This window comes from Panulirus ornatus, chromosome 48, assembly GCF_036320965.1.
Source record: "Panulirus ornatus isolate Po-2019 chromosome 48, ASM3632096v1, whole genome shotgun sequence".
In the NCBI taxonomy this organism is placed as follows: Eukaryota; Metazoa; Arthropoda; class Malacostraca; order Decapoda; family Palinuridae; genus Panulirus; species Panulirus ornatus.
In genome coordinates this window covers 5,541,524-5,568,726 of record NC_092271.1, presented here as the reverse complement: position 1 = coordinate 5,568,726, position 27,203 = coordinate 5,541,524, and the positions used below count along the sequence as shown (strand labels likewise).

General features: G+C 41.0%; 1 protein-coding gene across 1 annotated transcript in view; it reads left to right on the top strand.

Annotated features, from left to right (window-relative positions):
- Positions 1 to 27,203, top strand: part of tamo (PUB and ZnF_RBZ domain-containing protein tamozhennic) — a 184,796-nt gene that overhangs the window by 49,006 nt on the left and 108,587 nt on the right. The window contains 1 exon segment of the mRNA XM_071690509.1: positions 13,005 to 13,217. Within this exon segment, the coding sequence (XP_071546610.1) occupies positions 13,005 to 13,217 (213 nt within the window).

Here is a 27,203-nt window from a genome sequence, read left to right as displayed (position 1 = left end):
GATCCAGAATATTAAGAGAGTGGTCCCAGCAGTCAGGAAATAGTTTGCTCGGGATCATTGAGAATGGAGAATGTGAAGGCATCAATCCCCTCACCATACATATGGGAGGAATTCAGCCATTCCCTATGGGGATCATTTAAGTAGAGGATCTTAGCTTGTGGGTGAGGGGATGTCAGTCTTATGGCAGAATTTTAGATAGTTGAAGAAAGATGTAAAACTTTTAGAATTAGGAGAGCATTGGGCAAAACAGAGGGAAAGTTTGGTAGTTGGGGGATAGACCTTGAGCCACACAACACTAAGATTTGGGGACTCAAGGTCCTTGAGACATACAACAGTTGTATTGATGTTGGAATAAGTGAAGACACTACCTTTGAATTGGATTTGTAAGTGAAGATTATAGTTGGATATGTAAAGGGGGCTGGTGAGAACAGCATTAGACAACTGGGTCTCAGAGAGAAGTAGAATATTAGGAGAGGTTCTGAACAGATGTTGTTCAACAGAAGAGAGGTTACTAGAGAGACCACGAATGTTAGTACAGTGAGTAGAAAAAGATGGTCTGTCAGACAGGGAAGCGTCATGGGAGAGGCTTGTAGTACTACTACTGTCTGAGCCCTCCCTCTCACTGGCAATAGAGTCGGGTAGAAACCTGGAGATTCTTAGCACCCCAATATGCCAGGGACCAGGGGTCATAGATTTGTTGAACTTTATCATGATTATGTTCAAAAACGAATGTGCTAACAGGAGGTGGCAAGAGAACATATTGATTTATTATTTATTATACTTTGACGCTGTCTCTTGTGTTAGTGAGGTAGCACAAGGAAACAGACGAAAGAATGGCCCAACCCATCCACATACACATGTATATACATAAACGCCCACACATGCACATATATATACCTATACATTTCAACGTATACATACATATACATACACAGAGGTTGAACCATTGTGTGACATTCATTTTTCATTTCATTTCAAGCTAGAAGTTTCAGTTTTCTAAATTATTTCTTACATTTTTCATATGTATATATGTATATGTGTGTGTGTATGTGTGTATATGTACGTATATATATATATATATATATATATATATATATATATATATATATATATATATATATATATATATATATATATTTTTTTTTTTTTTTGCTTTGTCGCTGTCTCCCGCGTTTGCGAGGTAGCGCAAGGAAACAGACAAAAGAAATGGCCCAACCCACCCCCATACACATGCCTTGATTCAATCCACTGACAGCACGTCAACCCCGGTATACCACATCGCTCCAATTCACTCTATTCTTTGCCCTCCTTTCACCCTCCTGCATGTTCAGGCCCCGATCACACAAAATCTTTTTCACTCCATCTTTCCACCTCCAATTTGGTCTCCCTCTTCTCCTCGTTCCCTCCACCTCCGACACATATATCCTCTTGGTCAATCTTTCCTCACTCATTCTCTCCATGTGACCAAACCATTTCAAAACACCCTCTTCTGCTCTCTCAACCACGCTCTTTTTATTTCCACACATCTCTCTTACCCTTATGTTACTTACTCGATCAAACCACCTCACACCACACATTGTCCTCAAACATCTCATTTCCAGCACATCCATCCTCCTCCGCACAACTCTATCCACAGCCCACGCCTCGCAACCATACAACATTGTTAGAATTACTATTCCTTCAAACATACCCATTTTTGCTTTCCGGGATAATGTTCTCGACTTCCACACATTTTTCAAGGCTCCCAGAATTTTCGCCCCCTCCCCCACCCTATGATCCACTTCCAATTCCATGGTTCCATCCGCTGCCAGATCCACTCCCAGATATCTAAAACACTTCACTTCCTCCAGTTTTTCTCCATTCAAACTCACCTCCCAATTGACTTGACCCTCAACCCAACTGTACCTAATAACCTTGCTCTTATTCACATTTACTCTTAACTTTCTTCTTCCACACACCTTACCAAACTCAGTCACCAGCTTCTGCAGTTTCTCACATGAATCAGCCACCAGCGCTGTATCATCAGCGAACAACAACTGACTCACTTCCCAAGCTCTCTCATCCCCAACAGACTTCATACTTGCCCCTCTTTCCAAAACTCTTGCATTCACCTCCCTAACAACCCCATCCATAAACAAATTAAACAACCATGGAGACATCACACACCCCTGCCACAAACCTACATTCACTGAGAACCAATCACTTTCCTCTCTTCCTACACGTACACATGCCTTACATCCTCGATAAAAACTTTTCACTGCTTCTAACAACTTGCCTCCCACACCATATATTCTTAATACCTTCCACAGAGCATCTCTATCAACTCTATCATATGCCTTCTCCAGATCCATAAATGCTACATACAAATCCATTTGCTTTTCTAAGTATTTCTCACATACATTCTTCAAAGCAAACACCTGATCCACACATCCTCTACCACTTCTGAAACCACACTGCTCTTCCCCAATCTGATGCTCTGTACATGCCTTCACCCTCTCAATTAATACCCTCCCATATAATTTACCAGGAATACTGGGGATAGTGGTGAAAGAATACTTCCCACACATTCCTCACATGTCGTAGAAGGCGACTAGAGGGGACGGGAGCGGGGGGCCAGAAATCCTCCCCTCCTTGTATTTTAACTTTCTAAAAAATGGGAAAATAAGGAGTCACGTGGGGAGTGCTCATCCTCCTCGTAGACTCAGATTGGGGTGTCTGAATGTGTGTGGATGTAACCAAGATGTGAAAAAAGGAGAGATAGGTAGTATGTTTGAGGAAAGGAACCTGGATGTTTTGGCTCTGAGTGAAACGAAGCTCAAGGGTAAAGGGGAAGAGTGGTTTGGGAATGTCTTGGGAGTAGAGTCAGGGGTTAGTGAGAGGACAAGAGCAAGGGAAGGAGTAGCAGTACTCCTGAAACAGGAGTTGTGGGAGTATGTGATAGAATGTAAGAAAGTAAATTCTCGATTAATATGGGTAAAACTGAAAGTTGATGGAGAGAGATGGGTGATTATTGGTGCATATGCACCTGGGCATGAGAAGAAAGATCATGAGAGGCAAGTGTTTTGGGAGCAGCTGAATGAGTGTGTTAGTGGTTTTGATGCACAAGACCGGGTTATAGTGATGGGCTATTTGAATGCAAAGGTGAGTAATGTGGCAGTTGAGGGAATAATTGGTATACATGGGGTGTTCAGTGTTGTAAATGGAAATGGTGAAGAGCTTGTAGATTTATGTGCTGAAAAAGGACTGGTGATTGGGAATACCTGGTTTGAAAAGCGAGATATACATAAGTATACGTATGTAAGTAGGAGAGATGGCCAGAGAGCGTTATTGGATTACGTGTTAATTGCCAGGCGCGCGAAAGAGAGACTTTTGGATGTTAATGTGCTGAGAGTTGCAACTGGAGGGATGTCTGATGATTATCTTGTGGAGGCTAAGGTGAAGATTTGTATGGGTTTTCAGAAAAGAAGAGTGAATGTTGGGGTGAAGAGGGTGGTGAGAGTAAGTGAGCTTGGGAAGGAGACTTGTGATGAGGAAGTACCAGGAGAGACTGAGTTCAGAATGGAAAAAGGTGAGAACAATGGAAGTAAGGGGAGTGGGGGAGGAATGGGATGTATTTAGGGAATCAGTGATGGAGTGCGCAAAAGATGCTTGTGGCATGGGAAGCGTGGGAGGTGGGTTGATTAGAAAGGGTAGTGAGTGGTGGGATGAACAAGTAAGAGTATTAGTGAAAGAGAAGAGAGAGGCATTTGGACGATTTTTGCAGGGAAAAAATGCAAACGAGTGGGAGATGTATAAAAGAAAGAGACAGGAGGTCAAGAGAAAGGTGCAAGAGGTGAAAAAGAGGGCAAATGAGAGTTGGGGTGAGAGAGTATCATTAGATTTTAGGGAGAATAAAAAGATGTTCTGGAAGGAGGTAAATAAAGTGCGTAAGACAAGGGAGCAAATGGGAACTTCAGTAAAGGGCACAAATGGGGAGGTGATAACAAGTAGTGGTGATGTGAGAAGGAGATGGAGTGAGTATTTTGAAGGTTTGTTGAATGTGTTTGATGATAGAGTGGCAGATATAGGGTGTTTTGGTTGAGGTGGTGTGCAAAGTGAGAGGGTTAGGGAAAATGATTTCGTAAACAGAGAAGAGGTAGTAAAAGCTTTGCGGAAGATGAAAGCCGGCAAAGCAGCAGGTTTGGATGGTATTGGAGTGGAATCTATTAAAAAAGGGGGTGACTGTATTATTGACTGGTTGGTAAGGTTATTTAATGTATGTATGACTCATGGTGAGGTGCCTGAGGATTGGCGGAATGCGTGCATAGTGCCATTGTACAAAGGCAAAGGGGATAAGAGTGAGTGCTCAAATTACAGAGGTATAAGTTTGTTGAGTATTCCTGGTAAATTTTATGGGAGGGTATTGATTGAGAGGGTGAAGGCATGTACAGAGCATCAGATTGGGGAAGAGCAGTGTGGTTTCAGAAGTGGTAGAGGATGTGTGGATCAGGTGTTTGCTTTGAAGAATGTATGTGAGAAATACTTAGAAAAGCAAATGGATTTGTATGTAGCATTTATGGATCTTGAGAAGGCATATGATAGAGTTGATAGAGATGCTCTTTGGAAGGTATTAAGAATATATGGTGTGGGAGGCAAGTTGTTAGAAGCAGTGAAAAGTTTTTATCGAGGATGTAAGGCATGTGTACGTGTAGGAAGAGAGGAAAGTGATTGGTTCTCAGTGAATGTAGGTTTGCGGCAGGGATGTGTGATGTCTCCATGGTTGTTTAATTTGTTTATGGATGGGGTTGTTAGGGAGGTGAATGCAAGAGTTTTGGAAAGAGGGGCAAGTATGAAGTCTGTTGTGGATGAGAGAGCTTGGGAAGTGAGTCAGTTGTTGTTCGCTGATGATACAGCGCTGGTGGCTGATTCATGTGAGAAACTGCAGAAGCTGGTGACTGAGTTTGGTAAAGTGTGTGTAAGAAGAAAGATTAGAATAAATGTGAATAAGAGCAAGGTTATTAGGTACAGTAGGGTTGAGGGTCAAGTCACTTGGCAGGTAAGTTTGAATGGAGAAAAACTGGAGGAAGTAAAGTGTTTTAGATATCTGGGAGTGGATCTGGCAGCGGATGGAACCATGGAAGCGGAAGTGAATCATAGGGTGGGGGAGGGGGCGAAAATCCTGGGAGCCTTGAAGAATGTGTGGAAGTCGAGAACATTATCTCGGAAAGCAAAAATGGGTATGTTTGAAGGAATAGTGGTTCCAACAATGTTGTATGGTTGCGAGGCGTGGGCTATGGATAGAGTTGTGCGGAGGAGGGTGGATGTGCTGGAAATGAGATGTTTGAGGACAATGTGTGGTGTGAGGTGGTTTGATCGAGTAAGTAATTAAGGGTAAGAGAGATGTGTGGAAATAAAAAGAGCGTGGTTGAGAGAGCAGAAGAGGGTGTTTTGAAATGGTTTGGGCACATGGAGAGAATGAGTGAGGAAAGATTGACCAAGAGGATATATGTGTCGGAGGTGGAGGGACCGAGGAGAAGTGGGAGACCAAATTGGAGGTGCATAGATGGAGTGAAAAAGATCTTGAGTGATCGGGGCCTGAACATGCAGGAGGATGAAAGGCATGCAAGGAATAGAGTGAATTGGATCGATGTGGTATACCGGGGTTGACGTGCTGTCAGTGGATTGAATCAGGGCATGTGAAGCGTCTGGGGTAAACCATGGAAAGTTGTGTGGGGCCTGGATGTGGAAAGGGGGCTGTGGTTTCGGGCATTATTGCATGACAGCTAGAGACTGAGTGTGAACGAATGGGGCCTTTGTTGTCTTTTCCTAGCGCTACCTCGCACACATGAGGGGGGAAGGGGATGGTATTCCATGTGTGGCGAGGTGGCGATGGGAATGAATAAAGGCAGACAGTGTGAATTGTGTGCATGGGTATGTATGTATGTGTCTGTGTGTGTATATATATGTGTACATTGAGATGTATAGGTATGTATATTTGCGTGTGTGGACGTGTATGTATTCTCATGTGTATGTGGGTGGGTTGGGCCATTTCTTTCGTCTGTTTCCTTGTGCTACCTCGCAAACGTGGGAGACAGCGACAAAGCAAAATAAATAAATATAGAATAAAAAAAAAGAAATATAAAAAAAAAAAATACATATTCATACATGCTGCCTTCATCCATTCCTTCTGCCACCCTGCCACACATGAAATGGCACCCCCCTACCCCCCCGCGTGTGCATGAGGTTGTGCTAGGAAAAACAACAAAGGCCGCATTCGTTCACACTCAGTCTCTAGCTGTCATGTGTAATGTACTGAAACCACAGCTCCCTTTCCACATCCAGGCCCCACAAAACTTTCCATGGTTTACCCCAGATGCTTCACATGCTCTGGTTCAGTCAATTGATTGCACATCGACCCCGGCATATCACATCATTCCAGTTCACTCTATTCCTTGCACGCCTTTCACCCTCCGGTATGTTCAGGACCCGATCACTCAAAGTCTTTTTCACTCCATCCTTCCACCTCCAATCTGGTCTTTCACTTCTCCTTGTTCCCTCCACCTCTGACACATATATCCTCTTTGTCAATCTTTCCTCACTCATTCTTTCTATGTGACCAAACCATTTCAATACACCATCTTCTGCTCTCTCAACCACACTATTTGTTACCACACATCTCTCCTACCCTTTCATTACTTACTCGATCAAACCACTTCACACCACCTATTGTCCTCAAACATATCATTTCCGACACATCCACCCTCCCCCGCACAACCCTGTCTACTGCCCATGCCTCACAACATTGTTAGAACCACTGTTCCTTCAAATATACCCATTTTCACTCTCCAAGATAACGTTCTCGCCTTCCGCACATTCTTCAACGGTCCCAGAACCTTTTCCCCCTCCCCCACCCTGTGACTCACTTCTGCTTTCATGGTTCCATCCGCTGCCATATCCACTCCCAGGTATCTAAGACACTTCACTTCCTCCATTTTTTCTCCATTCAAACTTACATCTCAATTGACTTGTCCCATCAATCCTACTGAACCTAATAACTGTGCTCTTCACATTTACTCTCAGCTTTCTTCTTTCACACATTTTACCAAACTCAGTCACCAATTTCTGCAGTTTCTCACCCGAATCAGCCACCAGCTCTGTATCATCAGCAAACATCTGACTCACTTCTCAAACCCTCTCATCACAACTGACTGTATACTTGCCCCTCTCTCCAAGACTTTCATTCACCTCCCTAACAACCCCATCCATAAAGAAATTAAACAGCCATGGAGACATCACACACCCCTGCTGCAAACTAACATTCACTGGGAACCATTTACCTTTCCTCTCTTCCTACTCGTACACATGTCTTACATCCTCGATAAAAACTTTTCACTACTTCTAGCAACTTACCTCCCACACCATATACTCTTAACTCCTTCCACAGTGCATCTCTATCAACTCTATCATATGGCTTCTCCAGATCCATAAATGCTACATACAAATCCATTTGTTTTTCTAAGTATTTCTCACATACATTCTTCAAAGCAAACACTGATTCACACATCCTATGCGACTTCTGAAACCACACTGCTCCTCCCCAATCTGATGCTCAGTACATGCCTTGACCCTCTTGATCAAAACCCTCCCATATGATTTCCCAGGAATACTCAAGAAACTTATACCTCAAGAGAACATATGTAAACAAAAGAGAACATCTGTAAACAAAATAAGCGATGTTTGAGTAGGTTTATGGTGCTTGCATGGAGAAGATGGCATGATTAGCCCAGTAGTCTCGTTTTGATGAGACAGAAAGTAAGACCAGCAAGCCTGTCAGTTAATATGTAATCCAGTAATGCCCGGTGACCACCTCTCCTACTCATATATGTACATTTGTGTATGTCCTTATTGTTGAACCATGTATTCCCAGTCACCAGTCCTTTTTCAGCTCACAGCTCTTGCAAGCTATTCACTATTTCCATTCATAATGTTGAATACCCCATGCCCCTAATAATACCCTCAATTGCCACATGTCTCACCTTTGCATTTAAATCACCCATCGCTGACACCCAGTCTCCTACATCAAAACTGTTGATTCACTCAGATGCTCTTTTTTTCTCTTCTTTTTTTTTTTTTGTCAAGCTTATGTTTGCAAGTTATATGAGCTGCTTCTAGAGAAAGTAGAAACTATCAACAAACCAGATGTAAAGCATGCAACAAGTGTTATGACATAAACAGAGAAATAACACTCGAAGTGGGGTGTAAAACCTGAGGATTAGGAATACAAAACTGCCAGATTGTTGAAGAATATGATGAGGAAAGTAGACATACATGCTGCAGTCCAGTGATATGTACAGCCAAGATCAGATAGAGTGCAGATGAAACATGAATGACAAAGTACAGTGGAAATCGATGAAGAGGATGACATTAACAAAATAGAAGATATGGTAGATAGTAAAATTGATGTCATTGAAGATGGCGAGGGGAAAAATAACAGTTAATGATGAGCTGAATGTACAGAAGTGAGTAAGAGAAAAAGACAGAAGTGGAAGCCTAAAGAACAAAAAAAAAAAAAGGATATGAAAGCAAACCAAAAGAGTTGAATTATAGGGATGACACAATATTAATGAGAGACAGGAATATGCTGATGGTACATCAGAGGATGATCTTATTCAACCAGGAATGCAGATGTAAGCACCAAATTTTGTGCAATAAAAGCATTCCAGTTTGGAACCCTTAATGTGTGAGGTTGTAAAGATTAAGGGTAAAGTTAATTTTTTCACCCAAAAATTTGCTTGGACAAATAACTCGTTTGCAAAGGGAGGGGTAGATATAGGTTTATACATCTCAAACTAATGGAGACAAAAATCTGCTCCAACTATGCAATTTTCTAGAATTTGAAAAGTTGATGTGGTTCTAAACATAGAAAAAATTGTTAATGTAAGTGATTGGGATGCCATTGAAAATAATGAAAGTTCAGTGAAGTGTTGGAAAAGACGTATCAGTTAGCTCATTGCATATTTCCTTATAATTTTTTTTAGTTCTTCCTTTCATATTCCATATCCTGACTAGCTGCACTGCAACACTGACTATTTTCTCATGTAATGAACTTATGGAGACATTTTGGATCATCTTTTACCTTCTCTACAAATTTCTTTTCATAGTGTTACTGCTCCTCCCTCATCCTTGTATAAAACTTATGTCTTGCTGTTTTCTACTTTCTAAGTGCTGGTTGGCTGTTGTATCACATTTATCTCCTTAGCTTATCTTTGATCTCCTTTGCTTTTATAATAGTGGTCTAAACTTTGGTTATAGAATTCCATTCCCCATCTGTTTCTCAAAAATTCGTTCAGCTCTGCATATCTCTTCTCCTCCTCCTCCTCCTCCTTCATTAATCTTGGCGAGACACTTACCTTCTTCCAGACTGTCCAAGCTCACCCCCCACCCCTCCCCATTCACCCCCACCCACTCTTACTTCCTGCACCCTCCAGTATCTCATTTCTCATTCTTAACTAATTATATTTTCTCTTTGAGCCCTTTGTCCCCAATGATCCCCTTTGTGTATACTTTGTTTTTTTTAACCACAAAATTAGACTGAGGAATAAAATCGTCAGTTTTACAGTCAATGTTTCATATATGTTCAGTTTCCATGCTGATGTATGTAAAGTGATGATTCAATAGCCCTTCTGGCTCCTGATGCACTGATAATGGAAATTCTCCTGTGTACATTTAAGATCTTAAGTCTTCATGACCCTCCATCTCCATTAGAATTTAAGTTGTCCCAGTTTCTTCCTCGTACAGTACTCTTGCTGAAACCCTTCATTATCAGGACTTTACCCTTTCTGAGAAGGGAGTGTCATGTTACATCCATTGCCATCTAGTTTGCTCATTTATTGGTACATTCTTCATATATTATGTAATCTTCATTGGTTATTTTATTTATGTCTTGTTTGTATGTGTTGATCCTCATAACTTCTTTTACATTCAGCCTTGCATTTGGCAACTACGTTGCATCAGAAAGCATTTTGACAGTCTCCCTTTCCTCCACATTCCTTGCTTCTTTGTTAGGAAGATTTTTTTTTCCAACACAGCTAACTTTTGTGTTTTAATTTGATTGGGCAAAGAATCGCTCTCTCAGTTTAGAAGAGGCTTACCCTTTGTATATCTCCCTTGCTTTCAAGATGTCCTTTTCTTTGGCTTTTATCTTATTAAGAATCTTTGTTTTCACACTTACATTAACTTTTTTATATTAACATAATCTCTTAAAGCAAAAATGGGTATGTTTGAAGGAATAGTGGTTCCAACAATGTTGTATGGTTGTGAGGTGTGGGCTATGGATAGAGTTGTGCGCAGGAGGGTGGTTGTGCTGGAAATGAGATGTTTGAGGACAATATGTGGTGTGAGGTGGTTTGATCGAGTAAGTAATAATAGGGTGAGAGATGTGTGGTGATAAAAAGAGTGTGGTTGAGAGAGCAGAAGAGGGTGTTTTGAAATGGTTTGGTCACATGGAGAGAATGAGTGAGGAAAGATTGACAAATGTGTGTCAGAGGTGGAGGGAATGAGGAGAAGTGGGAGACCAAATTGGAGGTGGAAAGATGGAGTGAAAAAGATTTTGAGTGATCAGGGCCTGAAAATGCAGGAGGGTGAAAGGCGTGCAAGGAATAGAGTGAATTGGAACGATGTGGTGTATCGGGGTCGACGTGCTGTCAATGGATTGAACCAGGGCATGTGAAGTGTCTGGGGTAAACCATGGAAAGTTGTGTGGGGCCTGGATGTGGAAAGGGAGCTGTGGTTTCAGTGCATTATTACATGACAGGTAGAGACTGAGTGTGGATGAATGTGGCCTTTGTTGTCTTTTCCTAGCACTACCTCGCACACATGAGGGGGGAGGGGGTTGTTATTTCATGTGTGGCGAGGTGGCGATGGGAATGAATAAAGGCAGACAGTATGAATTATGTACATGGGTATATATGTATATGTCTGTGTGTCTATCCATATGTATACATTGAGATGTATAGGTATGTATATTTGCGTGTGTGGACGTGTATGTATATACATTTGTATGTGGGTGGGTTGGGCCATTCTTTCGTCTGTTTCCTTGCGCTCCCTCGCTAACGCGGGAGACAGCGACAAAGCAAATTAAAAGAAAATAATAAAATAATGATTTTCATATTTACATAGTTATTGGGAAAGCATGAGAAGTTCCAAAGCTTTGACATTTAGAGAAAGAAGCACTTATCAAAATGGCCGAGTTGCTGATGGCCACGCCATAATCATGACACAGCAGCTTGCAATGTATTGTATGATCTTGTTAGTGGTGGGGGTGCACAAGCAGCCAGCTCTTGGGAGCAGAAACCAAAGTAATGCTTATAGGAAGAGGGAAAGTGAACCATCATTGTGGTGAAGGGCAAGGAGGTCAAGTTTGGAGTTTAGCGTGGGACAGTTTATAAGTTGGATCACTTTCGACTTACCTCTGTTAGGTATGCATACAGAGCTAGAACTACCTCGAGTGTGAGAGCAGTATTCCATACAAGAACAAATCAGTCCTTTGCATAAATGGCACAACTGTTTAGGAGAGAAGAACTTTCAGCATCTAAACAGGACACCGAGTTTCTTAGAGGCAGACTTAGCTACTTCTGTAATATGGGGTTTCCAAGAGATTGTATGTTACGGTAATACTAAGTACATTCATTGAGTCAAGAGATGGAATGATTTGTAATCTCATAAGTCTTCCAGCCAGTGCTTCACACACTTCCCACATTGTCATGTTTTTGACAGAGGAAACTGACCTTCCTATTGCTTCATTCAGTGATAGTGTTAGCTCATATCAGCTTGGAGAGATCTGCACACTGTGAAATGCTGTTTAGCTGGTGGAGAGAGTTGTTGGAAAGGCCGATGGGAATGTCCCTGCTTAGTGGTGTACCCATTTACAATCATAAGCCAGTCATTGCTCAATTCTTTGAAATCAAGGTGTCCAGTAACTCTGCTACCGAATGAACAATATTACCATAACCCGATAGGTTCTCAGAATGTCTGGATTATGAAATATCTGGCATTTGATGTCCAGGTTTAAGAGGTTTATGGATTGTTATATTAGTTTTTTATATCTCACACACATGTATCCCCTTTAACCCCAAGGAATCAATAAGTGCAAATCAGTTTTTTTTTTTTTTTTTGTCAGTATCTGTTACCTGTATGAGTGCTCATTTCTGTTCAACTAATCAATTTTATATCTTTAGAAGACTTCACTCCTTGAACTTGCACCAAATAATGAAGAAGTTGACATACTCCATCATAAAAACTGTTTTGATGTGAAGTTCAAGAAAGAATTTTATGTACAGAGACTTCGTCTTTACTTGAATAGCGTACTGACCATTGAAACAGATTGTCAAATTTACATTCTTGCTGTTATTTGACTCATATCAACATGACAAATTGAAGAATTTTGCTGGTTTATTGATTATGATCAGCATGTTACCACTTAGGGTTAACTGTTAGTCAGATGTGTCTAGTGAGACTGATGTATTCAGATCAACTTAGCAAACAAGTTGTGGGCATTTTGTGATCTTTTATTTAACAGGAAGTTACTGCTTTTCAGGATAGTGTGACTTCCTGTTATTGGTTCTTTGTTGTCTTTACTGAAGACATCTTGAGAAGCTGTGGTCTTAGCAGTTTGTATATCATTCAGGTGCAAAAGTTTGTAATGCTGTAGAGTTTATTTTCAAAACTTAAGTTATATGGTAAGAAAAGTGGACTGGGAGGGAAATGAAGATTGTTAGGGGGAGACATGAAATAGCTGTAGGAGGAGATGAAAACTTAAGGCATAGAATTCTTCGATGAAATACGCTTATGGAAAGATTAGGGTGTTAAAGGGATGAAGCAGATAGAAGGGAAAGAGTGAAACAGAAAGGTTAGTATAAGGAACGTTGTTTAGAAGTGTGTCTTTATGAAAGAGTGTATCAATGTACACATAAAAGTTTCTGCACTGTGTTATAACCTTAAGATGTAATCTGTAATTTCTTTTGTAGCTCTACAGTGGCTTCTGGGTACATCAAGTCGCTCGTCACTTGGCTGGTGCTGAGTCTGTCCTTTCATTGATGGGTTATGCACCACGGTCCAGCCCATCTGCTGGGTCATCTGGTTGTGGAGACCGTACTTGTCTTGTTTTGGATGGAGTACTTGACCCTGATCTCATTTCACGGCTTGCCCTTGACTGTTTGATCGCCTACTGCGAGTGTCAGGTAAGCAAGTAGCCATTGTTGACATTATTTAAATTCTTAATGACTTATGACCATGTTGTTTCCAGATTTGTGTAAGCATCTTCCATATTGCATACTTGTTCACAGTTTCCTGTGTTAATGAGGTATCACCGGTAACGAACAAAGGAATGGCCTCATTCACACACATCCACTCTTCAGGCTGTCATTTGTCATGTGCTGAAACCCCTATCCACGCAGGCCCCACAGACCATTCCACAGTTTCCCCTGAATACTTCATATACCCGGGTTCAGCCCATTAACAGCATGTCATGTTATATACCACATCACTCCAATTCATTCTATCCCAAGTGCACCTTACATTCTCTTACATGTTCAAGCTCGAGCACCCAAAACCTTTTTCAGTCCATCCATCCATCTCCAGTTCTCCTTGACCCCTCCTTTTTGACACATACACTGTCTTTGTTGACCTTTCCTCCTCTCATCCCCTCCATATGTCCAGACTTTGAGCATTCCCTCCTCAGCTTTCTCAACCATATTCTTCTTATTTCCACACTTCTCTCTTACCATATTGGTTCATACTTAGTCAACCTTCCTCATACTAATTGTCCTTAAACATTTCATTTTCGATACTTCCACCCTCTTCCTTACATTTTTATCATATCCTTACAACACCATCAGAACTGACTTCAAACTGCCCCTCACAGATAGTGAATTCTCTTTCCACACTTGTTATCTGTCAGACAAAGCATTCCTTTATTTAGAGGAAGTGCGATAACCTCTCTTTGTCATCCACTGATAGATCACTGATAGATCTCCAAAAACTTCTGTCACCACCTTTCCTTATTTTTTCCCTTCTGACATTACTATAGCTGTCTCTCCTGTAGGCAAAGCAACTCTTTTTGGTTCCCACTTCTCAAAGTCCACCTTGGATGACTATAACATTCTTTCACCCCTTGATGCTCCTCTCACTAATCCTGTAACCCCCGTAATGTCTTTTTTAAAGTGTCTGAAAAACACTTCTTTATCTGGGCATAAGCAAGGTGTACTGAGTGTGCCTCTGAACTTGCTGGCTCATTTGTTCTTTATTTCATTTATATATATTTATTTATTATACTTTGTCGCTGTCTCCCATGTTAGCAAGGTAGCACAAGGAAGCAGACGAAAGAATGGCCCAACCCACCCACATACACATGTATATACATACACGTCCACACACACATATACATACCTATACATTTCAACATATACATATATATACATTCACAGACATATACATATATACACATGTACATGATTCATACTTGCTGCCTTTGTTCATTCCCGTCGCCACCCTGCCACACATGATATGACAACCACCCCCTCCTGCATGCACGCAAGGTAGCGCCAGGAAAAGACAACAAAGGCCACATTCGTTCACACTCAGTCTCTAGCTGTCATATGTATTGCACAAATCTGATGCTCCATTCAGGTGTTGGTCACAGGGTCGCGCAATCAGTTGGAGGTAGAGTACGTAATTGTCTAGTTGGAAGTGAATGTTTGACTATTGGTGATTTGGCGGCTGCCCGATGGTGATAGCTATCCAGGTTTGGGAGCAGGTAAGTATTGGTAATTATTAAATTCTGATGATTATGACAGGTTAAATTTTGAAGCATCACATATGGTATATTTGTAAACAGTGCCCATACGGTAATGAGTGATTCGCGTAACGGACTAAATTGATCTATTCTTACACAATCCAACTTCATGCTGTTCCCTTGGAATGTCTGTAATCTTCCCACCACGCCAAACGTACATTCAATTCCCCTGAACTACTTCCTATACCGTTGCACTTATTACCACATGTCTCTGAACTTTCAATCCTCAATTCATTGAAATCACAGTGCTCCTTGACATCCATAATGTTTAAGCGCGAGATTCACAAACCTTTTTCAGTTCCATCCATCCATCTCAGTTCTCCTTGAAGATTTTAAGTACTGTCTTTGTTGCCCTTTCCTCCTTCCAACCTTTCAAGTCCAGACTTGACATGGTCTCACCTCCTCCTTTTTGCACTATATTTTTCTATTCCCACTTGCCATCTAGCCATTTGGTTATATTATCGCTTCCTCCTCATTCTCCTTAAACATTTCCTCAGTTCTGTCTACCATTCACCTTTTCTTACATTTTTTATCCATCATCTTACAATAACTTTTGACTCTTCTACACTTGCCCCTCACAATATGAATTCCATTTCCCATTTAATATCTGCAAGGCTTGCATTATTTTAGAGGAAGTGATAATCTCTTTTCATCTCATGTAATCAATCGCTGATCTCCCAAATCTGCACACTTTGCTATTTTAACCAATGTCCAGCCAGCTGCCTACCTTACACAAAGAATCTTTTTGTCCCACACTCCACATATACACCTTATACTATTACAATTCTTATCAACTCCTTAGTGATCCACGTAATCGTAACCCGTAAGTTCCTTTGATTGTCATGAAAAACACTTTCTATCGGGCAGACCGTGAGAGTGCTGTGAACATCTGCTTCAATTGTTCTTTATTCATTATATATTTATTTATTATTACTTGTCGCTGTTCATTTCTTCGTTTATCACCGAAGGATTATTAACGAAAGTGCACCTGGAACATACAAGTTTATTTTACACATGTCACACAACACATATACATTACACTCAAAATTTGATCCTTATACATTCACAAACATATACATATATACAATGTACATGATATTCATACTTGCTACCTTATCCATTCCTGCCACCCTGCCACTACATGAATGAAAACCACACCACATCCTCACAGCAGTACACCAAAACACAACAAGGCACACGCACACCACCACACAACCTACACACAAACTGTAGAGAAAGAAGAGCATTCGTCACACTCTCTCTATTGCATGAAATCACAGCTTCCTATCCACATCCAGGCCCCACAAAACTTTCCATGGTTTACCCCAGACGCTTCACATGTCCTGGTTCAATCCATTGACAGCTCCTCACCCCCGGTAAACTACATCGTTCCAATTCATTCTATTCCTCGCACGCCTTTCACCCTCCTGTATGTTCAGGCCCCGATCGCTCAAAGTCTTTTTCACTCCATCCTTCCACCTCCAATTTGGTCTCCCACTTCTCTCATCCTCCACCTCTGACACATATATCCTCTTTGTCAATCTTTCCTCACTCATTCTCTCCAATTGACCAAACCATTTCAAAACTTCTACTCTCTCAACCACACACTTTTTATTACCACACATCTCTCAGACCCTTTCATTACTTACTCGATCAAACTACGTCATATCACGTTGTCCTCAAACATTTCATTTCCAACACATCCACCCTCCTCCGCACAACCCTATCTATAGCCCATGCCTTGCAACCAAATAACATTGTTGGAACCACTATTCCTTCAAACATACCCATTTTTGCTCTCCAAAGATAACGTTCTCGCCTTCCACTCATTCATCAATGTTCCCAGAACCTTCGCCCCCTCCCCACCCTGTGACTCACTTCCACTACCATGGTTTCATCCACTGCTAAATCCACTCCCTGATATATAAAACACAAGTTAAGTTTAATGCCTCCAAGACCCAGTTTCTATCCATCTCTATTTCGAAAACTCCTCACAACTCTCATCCCTCCTTTGGTGGTTCTGTAATTCCACCTCTCGACTCATTGAACATACTTGATGTTACTGTAACATCCACACTCTTGCAAACCCCACATTATGGGAATAGCTAAGTTTACCTCTAAGAAACCAGATGTCCTGTTTAGATATTGAACCTTCTTTTCTTCTGAACAATTGCTTCATTTACACAAAGGGATGAGTCATCTTTGTATAAAGTACTTCTTTCACTTCTGGAGTGGGTCTAGCTCTGCATCCTTCTCATGTGTTTCCCAACAATTATGATCTGGCACATTTTTAAAAGAGGTTTTTCGGTGCCTCCAAAATTCATGAATACTTTTCCTTATCTCAACTTTTTCCCTTTCGTGATCCTCTTTATATTTGAATTAAGATCCAGCTTTGATATGGACTTAAGTCTGTAATTGGAACCTTCAACATAACAAAAATATATATATTCCTTAGTGCTTCCAGGCCCTTTACCTCCTTACCCACCTTGTGACTCACTTCAGCATCCCATTGTTCTGTTCGCTGGCTTGTCTACTCAGGTATCTAAAACACTTCACTTATTGCATGTTTTCAGCATTCACACCCCAATTAACTTGTCTGTTTGCATTGCTAAATGTAATAACCTTGCTATTATTCAAACTTACCCTCAACTTTCTCCTTTTGCATACTTTCCCAGACTCAGAAAGCAGCTTCTGCAGCTTCTCATTCAGTTGTAACATCAGTTGCATGTCATCAGCAAACAATGACTAACTCTTCTCCCAACCTCGGCCCTCCATATAGACCTGAGACCTGACCCTCCAAAACCCATTTATTTATTTTGCTGACCACCCCATCCAGAAACATTAAAAGTCATGATGAAATCACATACCACTGCCGCAGACCCACTCTCTTCTGAAACCACACTCCATTCTCTCCACCTACTCTCACACATGCATTAGTCTCTTGATAAAACTAACTGCATCCGATAACTCATCCTGCACCATATATTCATGATGCCTTCTGTAAACCATCTCTGTCAACCCTATAATATCCATTCTCTTGGTCTATAAGTTCCACATACAAATGTGTATCTTTCTCATGCAACTTCTTCAAAGTAGACACCTGATCCACAAATCCTCTACCACTTCTGAAACCACGTTGCTCCTCAGTATGATTCTCTGTGCATGCCACCACCGTCTCAGTCACTCTTCATCCCTGATGCCCACTCCTTTCGGGAACTTCCTTAAGAGGGTGGCCACAGAAAAGAGTCTCCACAACTGGTAAGCTCCAGTGCCTCTTCTTAGCATTTAGTGCTCCACCCTTAGTGGGCCACTGGCAGAGGGCAACTCTAGCAAAATGTTTTTAGAGGCTTCTAACTATTGTTCCTACCATTTACTTCTGCCTTATATGTACGTCAAATGTTCCTATCTAATGTTCCAACATACTACTTCTGCCCAATGCTCCCATCTAATGCTCCTACCCACTGCTTCTACCTGAATTTACCTCAACTCCCATTTGCCCTTTTTTTGAACTTCTTCACTTTCCTCTTGACCTCATACTGCTTTTTCATGTACATCTCATGCTATTCTCCTGCAATTAATGTGATACACCTTTCTTCTCTTTCACTAGCAACTTGATGTCCTCAGTTCACCTTTTATGACCTATTTTCATATGCTCATGTCCCATCTGCATACCACACACTTCCTTGCACATACAAGCAAAGATTCCCAAAATATCTCCCATTTGTCACCCACTCCCTTAACTGTATACACTCTCTTCTATAGCCATTTTATACTCAGTCTCTCCAGATATCTTTTTTACACAAGCCATTTTTCCAGGCCCACATGCTTTCACCATCCTCTTCTCACTCACACCATTTTCTCTTTTCTTAAATCTTCTGTAGACCTTTACCCTCGCCTCCACTGATCGCTATTTAGTGGAGGCGAGGGTAAAAGTCTATAGAAGATTTAAGAAAAGAGGAAATGGTGTGAGTGAGAAGAGGATGGTGAAAGCATGTGGGCTTGGAAAAAGATATCTGGAGAGACTGAGTATGAAATGGCTATAGGTGAGAGTGTATAAAGTTAAGGGAGTGGGTGACAAATGGGAGATATTTTGGGAGTCTTTGCTTGTATGTGCAAGGGAAGTGTGTGGTCTGCAGATGGGACATGAGCATATGAAAATGTGTCGTAAAAGGTGAACTGAGGAGTCTTTCTTTTGTACACTTATATTAGTACATGTTCCAGTAATGCCTGCCCTTCATCTGCACCACATACCCATGTATACTTATGTATTTCCCTCTTAAGACCAGGTATTCATACAGATAAGGATGAAAAGGGAAATGAGAAGGAAATGCATATTAAAAGATTGATGTATTGCCTGATGTGATTTCCAAGATAAAGGAAATGAGAAGAATTGATGGTCATAACCAAGTTGTGGTTGTTGTGGTTGTGTTTGACCTGGAGTCAAAAGCCAGGAAGTACCTAGAAAAGCTAAGAAACTTAGATGCAAGGAGGAATTCATTTGGGATATTCATCAGATGTGATAAAGGAAGAGAGGGAGAAAAGCAAAGAGTATAGTAAAAGACAAAAAAACTGAGATGCCAGTTATGGTTGTGTTTGACTTGGAGTCAAAAGCCAGGAAGTACCAAGAAAAGCTTAGAAACTTGAATGCAAGGAGGAATTCATTTGGGATATTCACCAGAGTGATAAAGGAAGAGAGGGAGAAAAGCAAAGAGTATGGTAAAAGACAAAAACTGAGGTGCCACACATGGTAGGAGGATGTGGGCAGCTCCAGTAGCACAGTAGAGAGGGCAAAAGTGCTTGGAGATGGTATTGTGAGACTGAAAGTAAGGTGTTCAGCTGTTGATGGATTGATAGTTAGTGGAAGGTAGCTGGAATTCATTAATCTTATTAGGGAAAGTGTATCTGTTATTGTTGGAGTCATGAAAACTAAGCTTACTATAGAGGTAAGATCTCACTTGTTCTACCCTGAGGGTTGCATAATAGCAAAAAAAGCAAGAGAAGGTGAAGGAGAGGAAGGATTAACCCTCTTAATGAAAGATAACAGTTGATTTCAAGAAATAGTGGAAGATGGCCAACTTAGACAGTACATAATGGGAAGTGTAAGTGTACGGAGGAAGTGCAGTGTTATTAATAGTATATAATCCTCCAAAGAATTCTAACAATTCTGGACAAATGTACAGAAACAACAATTAACAGTTAGGATGGTACACTACATAGTGACACAGCACTCACTTCTTTGGGAAGGGAAAGTGTTGTTAATGGGGGATATCAATTATAAAGAGAATATGGTTGAGAGAGCAGAAGAGGGTGTTTTGAAATGGTTTGGTCACATGGAGAGAATGAGTGAGGAAAGATTGACCAAGAGAATATATGTGTCAGAGGTAGAGGGAACGAGGAGAAGTGGGAGACCAAATTGGAGGTGGAAAGATGGAGTGAAAAAGATTTTGAGTGATTGGGGCCTGAACATGCTGGAGGGTGAAAGGCATGCAAGGAATAGCATGCAAGTGAATTGGAACGATTTGGTATACCGAGGTCGACATGCTGTCAATGGATTGAACCAGGGCATGTGAAGCATCTGGGGTAAACCATGGAAAGTTGTGTGGGGCCTGGATGTGGGAAGGGAGCTGTGGTTTCGGTGCATTATTACATGACAGCTGGAGACTGAGTGTGAACGAATGTGGCCTTTGTTGTCTTTTTTTAGCGCTACCTCGCACATATGCGGGGGGAGGGGGTTGTTATTTCATGTGTGGCGAGGTGGCGATGGGAATGAATAAAGGCAGACAGTATGAATTATGTACATGTGTATATATGTATATGTCTGTGTGTGTATGTATATGTATACGTTGAGATGTATAGGTATGTATATTTGCGTGTGTGGACGTGTATATATATACATTTGTATGTGGGTGGGTTGGGCCATTCTTTCGTCTGTTTCCTTGCACTACCTCACTAACGTGGGAGACAGCGACAAAGCAAAATGAATAAGAAATAAGATAAATCAATTATAAAGAGATAGATTGGGGAACTTGGATTCTCATGATGACAGGAAATCAGAGACAGATTTTTGGAGTGTGAACAAGAAACTTTCTTTTACCAATATGTCAGGGGGGAATCCTAAGATGAGCGGGACTCATATACCATCAGGCCCTGATAAGCTTTTCTGTGAACAGTGTAAGGGAGAAAAATGACATAGTTAAGTCCTTGACTACACTTTTGAATAAGTCACTTTCTACAGTAAAAGTTCCAAAGGAATGAAAGTTTCCCAATACTAATGCTGATATTAAAAGAGTGTGATAAGTCACTGCTCCATCACTGTTTTTTTTCTTTTTTTAATACTTAACCACTATTTCCTGCATTAATGAGGTAGTGCCACAATCAGATGAAGAAAGGGCACATCTACTCTCATTAGCACTCTAGCTGTCTTGTATAATTCACTGAAATCACAACTCCCTCTCCACAACTATGCCCAACACACCTTTCCATGGTTTACCCTGGACATTTCAAATGCCCAGGTTCAGTTCATTGACAGCATGTAGACCCCAGTATACCACATCATTCCAATTCACTGTATCCCATGCACATCATACACCCTCTTGCATATTCAGGCCCTGATTGCTCAAAATCTTTTTCACTCCATCCTTCCATCTCCAGTTTGGTCTTCCATTCTCCGTGGGCTCTCCACTTCTTACACATACATCCTCTTTGTCAACCTTTCCTCACTCATTCTATCCATCTGTCCAAACTGTTTAAGCACACCCCCTTCTGTTGTCTCACCCATACTCTTTTTTATTACCACACATCTCTCTTACCCTTTCATTACTTACTTGATCAAACCTTGAAATTATCATCCAATTAGCTTAATATCTGTAGTTGGAGAACTTATGTAAACCATCATTCAAGACAAAATTGCAAACCATTTAGAGGACCATCACTTAGATGATTCTCAACATGGTTTTCAGTGAACCATGCTTGTCTGACAAATCTGCATGATTTTTATTGTAATATAATCAGCGTGTAAGGTTAAAGTAATGCATTTGAAGTCTTCTTACTAGAATTTCAAAAAGCGTTTGATTAGAATCTGCATCAGAGGTTCCTTGCTAAAATTTACTTATGTAGTATTGATGGAGTTGTACTTCACATTTTAAGAAATGGGATAACTGACCATAGACAGTTATGATTAACTGTTAAATGTCAGTATGATTAGAGGTAATGAGTGGTGTGCTACAGAATTCATTCTTAGGACTAGTATTCTTTCTCATGAGAAACACCTAGGGTAACCCATGGAAAGGTCTAAGGGGCCTGGATATAGATAGGGAGCTTTGGCTTCGGTGCATTACACATGACAGCTATAGAATGGATGTGAGCCGAGTTGGCCTTTCTTCATATGTTTTCTGGCGCTACCGTGCTCACGCAGGGGTTGGTGATGTTCTTTCCTGTGGGGCAGGGTGGCACTGGGAATGGGTAAAGGCGAGCAAGTATGAATATGTACATGTGGTTATATACATATGTATATATGCATTTCTGTATATGTACGTTTATGTGTGTATATGTTCACATATGTGCATGTGAGTGGATGAGTCCTCCTTGGTCTGTTTCCTGGCACTACTTCGTTAATGTGGGAAACAGCGATCAAGTATAATAGAAAAATGAATAATGTTTGATTATATTGATAATGGACTGAATTGTAAGGTACCAAAATCTGGAGGTAACGTTAAGCTGGTTAATAAAACTACAAATGAACTTAATGTCTGCAGCTTCACACTGACATAGACAAAATGATGGATTGGGCTTATAGGTGGCAGATGAATGTTATTATCAATAAACACTTAGTTTTACATATTAGTATTAATGTCTACAGCTTCACTCTGACATGAACAAATTGATGGAGTGGTAGATGAATTTACTGTTGATGAACACATAGTTTTTCATATCAGTAGTGAAAACAAAAAAGTTAAGGTACAGTATGAATTTTGATGCAATGCAAAAATAGATGAAGAAAAACTTGGGCATAATAATTTCTGATGACCTAAATCCAAGTAAGCTGTGCATAAAAGCAATGATCAGCAAACTAGATGATTGGATTCATAGGAAGTACTCACATAAAGTCATTACAGAAGCTCCTTTATCTAATTTTTTCTGTAACTCCACCTTTTCAAGCATAGATTATGTTTATGCTTTTGTTTATTAGCATTAGCACCATCTTCTGCACCTGTTGGTCTCTTGGGACTAGAATAATAACAGTGTGCTAAAATACAGCTGAGTTTAAGAAATAAACAGGACTGTTAATTAGCTTGGTTGCAGTGTAAACATATTTTGGTGCTTTATCTCTAGTGGCAGATCCACAAACTAATAACTTATGGTGGCAGATTCAAAACTTGCTGGACTGTGGTAGTTGTTGGACCACAGAGTGTTGGATTAGAGAGGTACAACAACCTTCTTGAGGATTATCAGAAGCTTTCAGAATCATGATCTGACAAGCCACTGAAGACTTGATTTGTGTCACATCTCTTTTAGTAATGGATACAGACTCATGGGAAAGCATCTTACCTAGAACTTGGTGAAGTATTTTTCTCCAATAGGATTGTTAACTTACAAAATGATTTTTCAGTTAGAGTGGTTGACAGCAGTACTGCAAATATGTATAGAATTTTTACTATACTTGATCACAGTGTCCAGTGTTAGTGAGATAGCACCAGGAGCAGATCAAGAAAGGCCGCATTCTCATACATTCATTCTCTTATTATAGCACCAGGAACAGATGAAGAAAGGGTGCTTTGCTCACATTCATTCTCATTCTGTCATGTGTTATGCACTGAAATAAGAGCTCTCTGTCTACCACCAAACCGCTCAAACCTTTCCATGGCTTACCCCAGCCACTTCACACGCTATGGCTGAGTCCCTTGACAGCATGATAATCCCTGTATTCCACATCATTCCACTTCATTCTATCTTGTGAATGCCTTTCATCCTTCTGCATGTTCTGGCCCCATACTCAAAGTCCTTTTCACTGCTTCTTTCCATCTCCAGTTTGATCTTCCCTTCCTGCTTCCTCCACTTCTGGCACATATTTCCCCTTTGTAATCCTTTGTCTTCCATTCTCTCCATATGTCCAGCCATTTCAACACGCCGTCTTCAGCTTTCTCAACTGCACTCTTTTTATTACCATTACCATTAGCAAAGGAAGTAGTAGCGCTACTCCTGATGCAGGAGTTGTGGGAGTATGTGATAGAGTGTAAGAAGACAAATTCTAGATTGATGTGGGTAAAACTGAAAGTGGATGAAGAGAGATGGGTGATTATTGGTGCCCATGCACCTTGTCATGAGAAGAAAGATCACGAGAGGCAAGTGTTTTGGGAACAGCTGAATGAGTGTGTTAGCAGCTTTGATGCATGAGTGGTGGGTGATTTGAATACAAAGGTGAGTAATGTGGCAGTTGAGGGTATAATTGGTTTACATGGGGTGTTCAGTGTTGTAAATGGACATGGTAAAGAGCTTGTGGATTTGTGTGCTGAAAAAGGAATGGTGATTGAGATTACCTGGTTTGAAAAGACAGGTATACATAAGTATACATATGTGAATAGGAGAGAGAGTCAAAGGGCGTTATTTGATTATGTGTTAATTGATTGGTGTGTAAAAGGGAGACTTTTGGATGTTATGTGCTGAGAGGGGCAGCTGGAGGGATGTCTGATCACTATCTTGTGGAGGCGAAGGTGAAGATTTGTAGAGGTGTTCAGAAAAGAAGTTAGAATGTTAGGGAGAAGAGAGTGGTGAGAGTAGGTGAGCTTGGAAAGGAGACTTTTGTGAGGAACTACCAGAAGAAATTGAGTGCAGAATGGCAAAAGGTGAGAACAAGTGACATGAGGGGAGTGGGGGAGGAATGGGATGTATTTAGTGAAGCTGTGATGGCTTGTGCAAAAGAGGCATGTGGCATGAGAAAGGTGGGAGATGGGCAGATTAGAAAATGTAGTGAGTGGTGGGATGAAGAAGCAAGGTTTCTAGTGAAAGAGAAGAGAGAGGTGTTTGGACAATTTTGTAGGGAAGTAGTGCAAATGACTAGGAGATGTATAAAAGAAAGTGGTAGGAGGTCAAGAGAAAGATGCAAGAGGTGAAAAAGAGGGCAAATGAGAGTTAGGGTGGGAGAGTATCATCGAATTTAAGAGAGAATAAAAAGATGTTTTGGAAGGAGGTAAATAACGTGCATAAGACAAGAGAACAAATGGGAACATCGGTGAAGGGGGCAAATGGGGAGGTGATAACAATAGTGATGAAGTGATAAGGAGATGGAGTGAATATTTTGAAGGTTTGTTGAATGTGTTTGATTATAGAGTGGCAGATATAGGGTGTTTTGGTCAGGGTGGTGCGTGAAGTGAGAGGGTCAGGGAGAATGGTTTGGTAAACAGAGAAAAGGTGGTGAAAGCTTTGCAGAATATGAAAGCTGATGGGTTTGGATGGTATTGCAGTGGAATTTATTAAAAAAAAGGCAGTGACTGTGATGTTGATTGGTTGGTAAGGATTTTCATTGTATGTATAGATCATGGTGAAGTGCATGCATAGTGCCATTGTACAAAGGCAAAGGGGATAGAGGTGAGTGTTTAGATTACAGAGGCATAAGTTTGTTGAGTATTTCTTGGAAGTTGTATGGGAGGGTTTTGATTTAGAGGGTAATGGCATGTACAGAGCATCTGATTGAGGAGGAGCTGTGTGGTTTTTAGAAGTGGTAGAGAATGTGTGGATCAATTGTATGCTTTGAAGAATGTATGTGAGAAATGCTTAGAAAAACAGATGGATTTGTATGTTGCATTTATGGATCTGGAGAAGGCATATGATAGGGTTGATAGAGATGCTTTGTGGAAGGTTTGAAGAGTAATTGGTGTGGGAGGTAAGTTTCTAGAAGCAGTGAAAAGTTTTTACCAAAGATTTAAGGCATGTGTATGAGTAGAAAGAGAGGAAAGTGATTGGTTCCCAGTAAATGTGGGTTTACAGTAGGGGTGCATGATATCTCCATGGCTGTTTAATCTGTTTATGGAAGGGTTGGTTAGGGAGGTGAATGCAAGGGTTTTGGAGAGAGGGGCGAGTATGCAGTCTGTTGTGGATGAGAGGGCTTGGGAAGTGAGTCAGTTATTGTTCACTGATGATACAGCACTGGTGGCTGATTCGGGTGAGAAACTGCAGAATCTGGTGACTGAGTTTGTTAAAGTGTGTGAAAGGAGAAAGTTAAGAATAAATGTGGGCAAGAGCAAGGTTGTTAGGTTCATTAGGGTTAAAGGACAAGTTAATTGGGAGGTAAGTTTGAATGGAGAAAAACTGGAGGAAGTGAGGTGTTTTATATATCTGGGTGTTGACTTAGCAGCAGATGGAACTATGGAAGCAGAAGTGAGTCACAAGGTGGGGGAGGGGGCGAAGGTTCTGGAAGAGTTGAAGAATGTGTGGAAGGCGAGAAAGATATCTCGGAGAGCAAAAATGGGTATGTTTGAAGGAATAGTTGTTCCAACAATGTTATGTGGTCACAAGGCATGGGCTATAGATAGGGTTATGTGGAGGAGGATGGATGTGTTGGAAATGAAAAGTTTGAGGACAATATGCGGTGTGAGGTGGTTTGATCAAGTAAGTAATCTAAGGGTAAGAGAGGTGTGTGGCAATATAAAGAGTGTGGTTGGGAGAGCAGAAGAGGGTGTGTTGAAATGGTTTGGTCACATGGAGAGAATGAGTGAGGAATGATTAAGAGGATATATGTGTCAGAGGTGGAGAGAACAAGGGGAAGCGAGAAACCAAATTGGAGGTGGAAGGATGGAATGAAAAATATTTGAACGATCGGGGCCTGAACATACAGGAGGGTGAAAGGAGTGCAAGGAATAGTGAATTGGAATGATGTGGTATACCGGGGTTGACGTGCTGTCTAGGGGTTGAATCAGAGTATGTGAAGCTTCTAAGGTAAACCATGGAAAGATGTGTGTGGCCTGGATGTGGAAGGGAGCTGTGGTTTTGGTGCATTACACATGAGAGCTAGAGACTGAGTGTGAACGAATGTGGCCTTTTTGTCTTTTCCTGGTGCTACCTCACTGGAGGATAGGGGGATGCTGTTTCCTGTGTGGCGGGGTGGTGACAGGAATGGATGAAGGCAGCAAGTATGAATATGTACATGTGTATATATGTATATGTCTATGTATGATTATGTATGTGTACATTGAAATGTTTATGTATGTATATATGTATATATGTATGTATATGAAGATTTGTATGGGTTTTCAGAAAAGAAGAGTGAATGTTGGGGTGAAGAGGGTGGTGAGAGTAAGTGAGCTTGGGAAGGAGACTTGTGTGAGGAAGTACCAGGAGAGACTGAGTACAGAATGGAAAAAGGTGAGAACAATGGAAG